Source organism: Miscanthus floridulus, chromosome 12, assembly GCF_019320115.1.
Source record: "Miscanthus floridulus cultivar M001 chromosome 12, ASM1932011v1, whole genome shotgun sequence".
Lineage (NCBI taxonomy): Eukaryota > Viridiplantae > Streptophyta > Magnoliopsida > Poales > Poaceae > Miscanthus > Miscanthus floridulus.
The window spans coordinates 12388969-12399470 of record NC_089591.1 but is presented as its reverse complement, the minus strand read 5'-3'; the positions used below and the strand labels follow the sequence as shown (position 1 = coordinate 12399470).

General features: G+C 50.0%; 1 protein-coding gene across 1 annotated transcript; it reads right to left on the bottom strand.

The window, feature by feature from the left end:
- Nucleotides 1-7084: 7084 nt before the first annotated feature.
- LOC136495192 (G-type lectin S-receptor-like serine/threonine-protein kinase LECRK4) lies at nt 7085-9742 on the bottom strand. Its single transcript, XM_066491175.1, has one exon. It carries the CDS (start codon nt 9686-9688, stop codon nt 7301-7303), a length of 2388 nt encoding a protein of 795 aa, XP_066347272.1. The 5' UTR covers nt 9689-9742; the 3' UTR covers nt 7085-7300.
- Nucleotides 9743-10502: the final 760 nt, after the last annotated feature.

The window sequence follows — 10502 nt, the reverse complement described above, 5'->3', positions numbered from 1 at the left end:
GCAAGCTTCTTGTCGGCGTGCGGTTGAGCAGATGCACCGCCGTCATCACCGCCTCCCCCCAGAATTTGGCCGACATGGACCTCTGCTTCAGGAGCGCGCGCGCAGTCGCCACGACCATCTGATTGCGCTGCTCCACAACACCGTTTTGCTGCGGTGAGTGTGGTGCAGAGTAGTGCCGCTTGACTCCTTCGGCGGCGAAGTACTGCGCCAGCTCGCCGACGGTGAACTCTCCTCCATTGTCGGTCCGCAGTACCTTGAGCTCACGGCCGGTCTCCTTCTCTGCTTCGGCCTTCACCCGCTTCACGGCATCCGCAGCAGCATCCTTGGTCGACAGAAGCACCGCCCACATGAAGCGGGTGGCGTCGTCCACCATCAGCAAGAAGTAGCGGCGCCCTCCTGGCGTCGCCGGCGTCACCGGCCCGCACAAGTCGCCGTGGACGAGGTCCAGGGGCGCCTGCGCGCGGTACTGCGCCTGCTGTGGAAACGGCTTGCGGCGGAGCTTGGTTGTGACGTAGGTGTCGTAGACTTGCTCCGCATGCTTGATCACCGGCATCCCCCTCACCATCTCCTTCTTGCCGAGCTGGTGCAATGCCTCGAAGCTGAGATGCCCGTAGCGCTCATGCCACCTCCATGACTCGTCCTCCTTCCTGGCGGCAAGACATACCGGCTGCGCGGCCTCCAAGTGCAGGATGTATAGCCGACTGGGCCCGCGATGTACCTTGGCGAGAAGACGACCAAGCCGGTCCCAGATGCGGAGCACTCCATGATCAATCTCCACCCTGGAGCCTCCTTCGTCGAGCTGCCCCAAACTCATAATCGAGTTCTGGAGCGCTGGGATGTAGAAGACGCCATGGAGGATGCGCTGCTCTCCGTTCTTGGCCTAGAAGACGATGGAGCCGGTCCCCTTGATTTCCACTCGAGACGAGTCGCCGAAACGCACCGTGCCGTGCGCCGTGGTGTCGAGCTCAGCGAAGAGCTCCCGGCGGCCGGTCATGTGATGCGTGGCCCCGCTGTCGAGGTACCATCCGTCAAGCGCCTCCTCGTTGGCGCTGGTGTTGAGGAAGACGCGCGCGCGGCTCGTTGATGTCAAGGGAGGCCGTGGCCTTGGAGCAGACGGCTTCGTCCTTCTCGTCGAGCTCGAGGAAGCTGTGGGCGAAAAACAGAGCACCATCATCGTCCTCTGCTTTTGCGATGTGCGCAGCACCGCCACGCCCTCCACCGCGCCGTCCACCTCGATCTCCTCCAATGCGGTTGCCTCCTCCACGTTGGTTGCCACCGCCGTTGCCGCGGTCACCACCACCACGGCGCGGCTGGCGGCAGTCGCGCGCCCAGTGGCCGCGATCACCACAGTTGAGGCAGGTGTCGTCGTTCACCCTGCGATCGTCGCCACCGCCTCTGTCTCCTCCGCCGCGATTTCCCTTCCCGCGCTGCTTCTTGCCGCCGCGTGGACGACGTCGCGGTTCCTTGCCCGACGCGGAAGCGGCAGCCTCCTCCTCCTCCTTGGCACGCCACTAATCCCTCGTCAGCAGCAGTCCACCGATGGCGACCGGTTCCGTGTCCAGCGCCTCCATGTCGTCCACCGTCTTCAAGCGCCCAGACACCTCCTCGATGGTGAGGTCCTGGAAGTCGAGAAGCGTCTCGATGGTGATTCGGAGCTGGGCGTACTTCGGCGGCATGGCGCGCAGGAGCCTCTCCACCGCGCGCTCTTCATCGATGTCGTTGTCGCCGTGGAGAAGAAGCTGCTGCTTCAGGGTCATCAAGCGAAGGGTGAAGTCCTCGATCTGCTCACCTGGACGGAAGGCGAGCTTCTCCCAGTCGCTGTGGAGTCGCTAGAGCGTGGCGCGGCGCACCCGATCAACGCCGATCCGCGCGGCGGCGATGGAGTCCCAGGCCTCCTTGGCCGATCCCTTCTCGGACAGCGGCATCTGCATCTCCTGCGGCATGGCGGTGATGATCGCTTCCACCGTGCGCCTGTCCTCATGGTATGGCAGATCCTGGTACTCGATCGCATCCTAGAGTTGCCGCGCCTGGAGCTTCAGCTTCATGATCGAGGCCCACTCATGGTAATTTGTCTTGGTGAGCATCGGCCAGGTGGAACTTGCACCAGAATCCTTGTACACGGTCTGGATCACCGGCGAGCGGCCCCTGGGCCATCCGCGGCGGCGATCCTGATCCCGATCGGGCAACCGCGTCTGCCTGCGCTCGCGCTCCGGACTCCTCTGCAGAAACAGGCGGCGATCGGGCGGTGGATCCTCCTCCACCAACTCTCGATGTAGAGCTGCGGCTGTGGCGGCCGCGTTCCGAGCTGCTGCTGCTGTGGCCTCCGTGGCCTGCTGCGCCTGCGCGGCTACGGCCTCTGCTGCGGCCAGACGCTGCGCCCGCTGCTCGACGGCAGCGGCGGCTGCTGCTGCTCTCTCTGCGGAGGTGGCCATGCTTTTCCCTATCTCTCAACCGTCTCTAGATATCAATTGTTGGCTGCCAGAGGGCAGCTTGGCCAACAGGCCGCTTGAATTGTATTGCAAAAATTACTTAGTTACAAGAAGATGCTAACCACTGCATATATAAGCAAGTGGTGTACCTACTCCTTAGCATATTCTAACTGCATAAAGCAGATGCCATGATTCCTACTTGGTTGCCAAGGCACCATGATCAACTTGGTTGCCAAGGAACCTGAAAACTTACATGATAGTGAATAGTAAATAGCTATAGTAGGTAATTGGAAAACATCAACACTAGGCTAACTACTGACACATTTTCGCTTAAATTGAAATCTGAAACATTCAATACTTTGCACAATTTTCATAGCTATGTGCTCACTCATTTCAATTGCCGTATACAATTTAGTCAAAGCGACAATGGTCGTGAATTCGACAACAATGCAGCCCGCTCCTTTTTCCTTCAACAAGGCATTCATCTCCACCTTTCTTGCCCTCACACATCCCAACAAAACAGCAAGGCCGAACGTGTCATTCGGTCTATCAATAATATCATGCGCACCTTGTTATTTCAAGCCTCTATGCCGCCGGCATATTGGGCTGAATCTCTTCGCACTGCAACTCATTTATTTAATCTTCACCCCACAAAAACCCTTCAAAACCACACTCCCCATCAAGCTCTTTTTGGTACACCACCCACATGATCACCTCTGTGTCTTTGAGTGTCGTTGTTACCCTAATCTTTCCGCCACCATGCCCCATAAACTCGCACCGCGCTCTACGGAGTGTGTCCTTCTTGGCTTTCCTGATAACCACAAAGGCTATCGTTGCCTTGACCTCTCCACAAATCGCGTTATTATCTCCCGTCATGTGGTCTTCGACGAGCAACAATTTCCTTTTTCGCGCAACTCACCGGCACCATTGAGTGTCTATGATTTTTTGGATAATACAGATGTTGATCAGGTGATACCTGGGGCCCTCCCAGCAGCGGTCTCTGGCTCCGCTGGTCCTTCAGTGGTGTCACGCCAGGCACTGGTTCGGTTGCGTCTTCAGCCACGAGCGGCGGGACAGCGGCCCCGGTCGAGGCAAGTGTGGTGCACACCCCAGCGGCTGGTCATCGACAACAGCCGGATCCAGGCGTGGCACCTAGTCCAGGCCAAGAGTTGGCCCCAAATGCACTGTAGCTGGTCCGAGACATCAGTCCGGGGATCCTGCTGGAGGAATGCCCCACTATCGGCCTCCGGTTACGCAGGTATACACTCGCCGGCAGCATCCACCTGCGACATTGCCGGCCATTGCAGCACCGCCGGTCTCCGAGGCACCACCCGCCGCTGCTGCTCCACCAGCGCCTGCTGTCGCTGCTCCAGCAGCTGCCGCTGTTCCACCAGCGCCCGCTGCTGCTGCTCCACCAGCGCCTGCTGCTGCTGCTCCACCAGCTACCGCTGCTCCACCAGCGCCCGCTGCTCCTCTAGCATTATCACTTGCGCCCTCCGGCTCCACCACAGCTATCATCCCAGCTGCTATGCGCTCATCCAAAGCGCCTATTGTGCCTGTCCCTCCCACCATCAACCAGCATGCCATGCAAACTAGGGGCAAGTCTGGCATCAGCCAACCGCGACAACATGACGGGAAGGCATACTGCAATTTATCCGCGGCTTCCACAGATATCAGCTTGCTTCCAAAAACATATCGTGGTGCTCTTTCTGATCCGAATTGGAAGCGTGCCATGGAGGAGGAATATGGTGCCCTCATTGCTAATCAAACATGGGACCTTGTGCCACCGCCACCAGATGCTAATATTGTTTCAGGAAAATGGCTGTACCGTCACAAGCACAATGCTGATGGCTCTCTGGCTTGTTACAAGGCTCGTTGGGTTGTGCGAGGATTTTCTCAACAGCATGGTCTTGATTATGATGAGACATTCAGTCCCGTGGTTAAGCCCACTACCATTCGCACAATATTGTCGCTTGCCGTCTCCAGTGATTGGCCTATTCATCAATTGGATGTCAAAAATGCATTCCTGCATGGCACACTTAATGAAGTTGTTTATTGCCAACAACCTCCTAGGTTTGTTGATCCGGCTCATCCCAATTATGTGTGTAAGCTCAACAAAGCTCTCTATGGCCTCAAGCAAGCCCCACGAGCTTGGTACAACCGCTTCCAGGCGTTCATGACCTCAATTGGTTTTCGGGCTTCTAAATGTGATAACTCGCTTGTCATCTACACTCATGGGATGGATGTGGCATATCTTCTGTTATATGTGGATGACATCATATTGACGGCTTCATCCCACCATCTTCTTCAACATATTATTGGCTCCCTGCAGCAAGAATTTGCCATGACTGATCTTGGTAATCTTCATTACTTCTTGGGTGTTTCTGCCAAGCGGTCATCCTCAAGTCTATTCCTCTCTCAAGCTAAATATGCTGCTGAAATTTTGGACAAGGCAAATATGTCATCATGCAATCCTTGCCAAACTCCAATTGAGGTTCATTCCAAGTTGTCCGCCCAAGATGGACCACCGGTTGCCGATCCTACTCTATATCGCAGTCTTGTTGGGGCGTTACAATACTCGACGCTGACACGGCCGGATATTGCTCATGTCATCCAACAAGTTTGCTTGTATATGCATGACCCCCGTGAGTCCCATTTTGCTCTCATCAAACGCATTGGGCGAGCTTCATCGTCCTTTACCACATGCTACTCTTGTCTATTGTGACAACATCAGTGCAGTGGATTTGTCAACAAACCTAGTTCATCACCAAAGGGCCAAACACGTGGAAATCGATATCCATTTTCTCCGGGAGCGTGTGGCCCTTGGCGCTGTGCGGGTTCTACATGTTCCTACATCCCTTTAGTATGCCGACATATTTACTAAGGGATTTCCAACTGCTGTCTTCCTCAACTTTCGATCTAGTCTCAATGTTCGATCATCTCCTAGTTGAGACTGTGGGAGGGTATTAGAATATGAATAGCCTAGAATTTGTGTAGTCTAGAATGAAGAGTCTTAGTAGTGGAAGAGTCATGTAACTCCTTTATAAACTCTTGATCAATGAATGGAACAATGGGGAGAATTGCACTCACACGAGGCTTGAGAATGAATTGTGGTTTAATGGTGCTGCATGCCTGCATCAGCATCATGTTTTCATTTTTCAATGGAAAGCTAGTGTGACCAAAGAGTATGTTCTCAGTATGAACCTCTAGCAGCAGTGAGAAGAATATGTTCCAGAGTCATTATTTGAAATTGTGCACGAAATTGTTCTAGTGACTAGCATCCTTATTTTTATATACTTCTTGACGCATCCAAAGCCAAGTATGGCTGGATTGAAGGGGTTTCTATCATGTTGTATTTTTTTTCTTCTGGAACATGTAGGAGCGCTGTGTACCATTTTATTAAACTAGAAAAGAGGGTATAAGAACCCAACCAAAACACGAACCACACACAAGCTTTCAGGTTACATTCATTCCTTAGATACAAAATAACACGACCATGACCTAGAACACCTAAACAACTCCGTGCCATTTCATTAAGGGAAGGGAAGATTTGGGTGAAGGTTGCGTCAAGGTGATCCTCTGTCTCCGATGACCTTGACGCAGCCCTTGTGACAAGGATGCTGTAATATCAATTCTCCATTCTTGAAAGCTTGATTTGTTTTCCCCTCTTGAACATGCAGTAGAGCTGTGTGTCATTTCATCAAGGGAAGGGAAGAACTGGGTCCATGGCACACCCAAACTCAACACTCACACCGCCATTGTTCTAGAACAGGAATGCCAGAGTCTAAATGGAGAAAGGAACGACCAGGCTGCCACATGAACACAATGGTAAAATACTGCACTGCCATCAGGACCTGAAGGTGTTTGGCACCAGCAGTACACCACACCATACATTCCTCAGAAACTAATCTTAGCACAATTGCAGGCACCTCCCTGTTAAACAGACAGTGGTGCTTCCAAATCTCCCAAGCTACCAGAATCATCATTAGAAACTAAAGCTTGATTTGTTATACTGCCAAATTCCTCAAGTGAACTTATAAACTTAGGACACTAGTGTTTGAACTTCTAAGGTTGTGAGAGTGGATCAATATTTTACTATAATCATTCGAAGTGGAAAAATATAATCCTTGTTCCTAAAATTTCCTTTCTGTTACTGGGTGAAATATTTGGCTTTATTCCCTTTATTTTAGCAGATAAATGCATCAGGCTGCAATCCTACATGGTGGAAACAAGTGAAACTGTCATCTGTAATACAAACATGAAAAGGACATAGCACTTCCAAACTAACTTCACTTTTTTCTAAAAGAAAAAGGCAAACATAGAACTTATCCCATTTTATGCTTAAATTATGCTTGTGTTTCGTTTCCCATAGGGAGTTGAAGGCTTAATAAGCTCTTGATCTCAAAATTCATTGTGCATGTATGTCACGGATCTGAGGATTGAGGTAAGATGCTCATCTTACTGCCCCATGGGCTCTTCCATAGCCATGTGAGGAGGCCAATGGATAATGATTGCAGTAGATCTCACTGGCCACTGACTCAAGAGAACTCTCCTAACAATTATCGATAGAATCATCAAGTCATAACCTAAGTAACCAATAGATGATATACCACATACAAGTAACTAATTTGTTCTTGGAAAATAATTTATTTTAAGGAAACAGGTATTCAAGTTGGGAAGATGAAGCCTTCCTAATATTTACTACAGTCCGTTATGGCCGCAGACAATACTGCTGCACTTTTTACAGTACACATGGACAACACTACAGTATCGGCAGACGTAACGTAACTTTCAGTAATAGCTATATCTAATTTCCCACACCATTTTGTTGGTTCATACATATACTAATATGACAATATGCAGGAGTGATGCTATGGAAGTTTACTGACAAAGGAAGTAGGATCAGGAGGGCTCGGGACTGCAGCTGCTTCGTCAAGCATTTGTGTCACCTTCAGCATTGTAGGTCTCATAGTTGGGTCCTCCTGAAGACACCACAATGCCACTGCAACAAACCTTTCCACGTTCTTCAAATCAGAAATTGCTTCGTCATCACCCTCCACCAGAAAATCAATTCTGCCACACCTATAACAGTCATTTGCCCAGTCAGTCAGTATTTTTTGATCCTCCTCCGCAGCCTCCAGTTCGACATTCCGCCGACAACAGACAAGCTCCAACAGGATGACCCCAAAGCTGTAAACATCCACCTTGGCAGTGATACCGATGTTCTTAAACCACTCAGGGGCAACATATCCTCGGGTACCCCGAATACCTGTATTTGTTTGTGTCTGGTTGGTTCGGAGCAGTTTGGCTAAGCCGAAGTCTGAGATCTTTGCTGTGAAGTGGCCATCGAGAAGGATGTTCTGGGGCTTTATGTCACAATGGATAATCTGCGTGCTGCATTCCTCATGTAAGTATAGCAGCCCCCTTGCCACCCCGAGAGCAAGCTGAGCTCGAATATTCCACTGAAGCTTGGTATCACCAAATAAGAATCTGTTGAGTGATCCATTGGTCATGAATTCATACACTAATAGTCTTTCTTTTCCTTCATTGCAGAATCCTAGCAACCTGACCAAGTTCTTGTGGTGCGTCCGACCAATAGTTTGGACTTCACTGGTGAACTCCTTCTCTGTTTCATGCTCAAGCTTGTCAATTTTTTTGACAGCAATGTGGGTACTGAGATCATCTTGTAGCTGGCCCATGTACACAATACCAGAGGCACCAGTGCCAATCACTTCCTGGAATCCACCGGTTGCCTTCTCAAGCTCAGTATAAGTGAAGGCTTTCAAGGGCAATCCTATATTGTTTGATGACTGCATAGACGGGACTTCGTTTATGGTGATGGTACAGTAAGTACCAAAGAGTATTATGGAAATGAGCAGAATGTTCACCAAGACAGAGCTTCCCAAAAACAAAGAACTTCCAATGATCCAATTCTTCTTGTCTTTCTTCCATTTGTTCGAAGCAACAATCTCAGACTGCGTACCGTTGTTGTTTCGTACCTTGATGTAAACTGTCCTCTGCACACCATCACCCATATTGCCGTTTGACAAAGGCATCTTCTTCTTCCAACATGTATTATCTTCATCATGGAACACAGCAAGGGCACAGAAACAATCTGTTAGACAGAGTTTCTGACACTGATCCTGAGTTATGGGGGTATACTGCTCATAGTCAGAGAGTGGCCAATCAACACTGCTCATCGGTATCAACTTAAACTGCATCAGGACCGCTGCTTCATCCAAGTCGCAACTTTGTGGCTGGAAGTCTGGTTTGCAGCCTTTATACTTCCTCTTGTCATCAATAAATGAGTACTGCTCTGGGCACATGCAGGTACTCTGGTTGTTTGCACCATTCCATATGCAATAACTGTTAAAACCGCAAATACCACTTCCAACGTTTGTCAGATTTACCTCACAGATATTTGGGGGCTTGAAATCCACTACTGACCATGCCTGATTACTTTGGTTGCTGGCCTTCTTTGGGTACATATATTGTCGGAAAACGCCATCTGGGTCAAGTGTGGCACGAAGGTAGTAGTTTGCTATGGAGCTGATCACCCAAGATGTGATTTCACTTTGGTTGCCGATATATATCACGCCAGTCGCATTGAACACCAGATTTGTGGTGTTCACATCTATGGACCAATATGGATCATATTTGTGACCGGAGGGCACAGCAACGGTATAAAGATACACACCAGTACTTTCCAGGTCAAGGAGGAACCGGCCATTGGAGTAGTCTGTGGGGATGATCCGACTGCGGAGGCTCATTCCAGTGGTGAGCACCTGAGTGGGCAGGATGGTATCTGTAGGGTATTTGAAGCTCTCCCATTTGGTAGAGCCATCTGAAGTAGCCAGTACAAAGTTTCCAGAATCGAGCATGGCAGCGTAGGATGCACCCACAATTTGGGGATTCCATACCTCTGTGCCGGTGGAGTCCTGGAGCGAGAGCGCCCCATCGGAGTTGAGCTGGAGGCGTGAACCGGATGAAACTTGCACCGGTGCTGGATCCTGATCAGTGGTCTTGGCATACCAAGCCACTGCCTGGTCGCCGATCTTGTTGAACCAGACGGCAAGCAGGTAGAAAGAGGTGTTACCCTCGATGGGCCGGAAGCCGAGCGCAAAGTCGCCGGATGGAGAGAGCCAAGAGGTGCTAGGCCCTTGGGGTGTCAAGGAGGAGTTCAAGGTGATGTTCTGTTGAGCTTGAAGGGGAGTAGAGGACAGCTGCAGGAGCAAGGACAGGAGGAGGAGAGCTGCCATGGGTGGGTTTCTTTTGGTCTGGCTATCTGTTCCTGCAAGTCTAAAGACCAACTTAGGTTTGCTCCCTAAAAGTTTACTCTCTATCACATCGGATGTTTAGACACATGCATGGAGTATTAAATATAGACTAAAAAATAACTAATTGTATAGATTGCGACTAATTTACGAGACGGATTTTTTAAGCCTAATTAGTCCATGATTTGACAATATGATGCTACAGTATATGTGCTAATGACGGATTAATTAGTCTTAATAAATTCGTCTCGTGGATTACTGATGACTTCTATAATTTGTTTTATTATTACTATCCAAACACTTCCATGTGACACCCCGACGTGATATCCATAAACTTTACTTCCTGGATTTAAACACCACCTTGCATCTCTGGTTTTAGGTTTTCCTTTGACTGGACCTGACAATCGATGGGTCATCGGAACCTTCATGTGGTGTAACAGTAAGCAGCTTTGAACTGGTCAATTTCGACAGTTGGCTACTCGACATGCATGGGTCCTTGTCTGTGTGACTATTCATTGCTGTATGTTGATAATTGGTGGCTGTGATTTGGTTTACGTGGTTGAAGGTGCTCCTCTTCTGGTCAGGCCGAATTTTTGGCATGCTTGCAAGTTCTAAAGAAGACAAAACTTTATTTTTCCTGTGGTTTCATTGACGTTTGCGTGAAGGCAGGTGCACAATGCATGACTAGTCCATACGGGGCCCCTGATTCCTCTCTCTGCCCTGGATGTTTCTGCTCTGTCACGGCAGCTGAAATTTATTATAGGATCAGATTGGAACAAGGAGGTTGAAGTTATATAGG

Excerpts from the sequence above, each read along its gene's own strand:
- LOC136495192 (XM_066491175.1), bottom strand. The coding sequence starts at position 9,688 with ATGGCAGCTCTCCTCCTCCTGTCCTTGCTCCTGCAGCTGTCCTCTACT.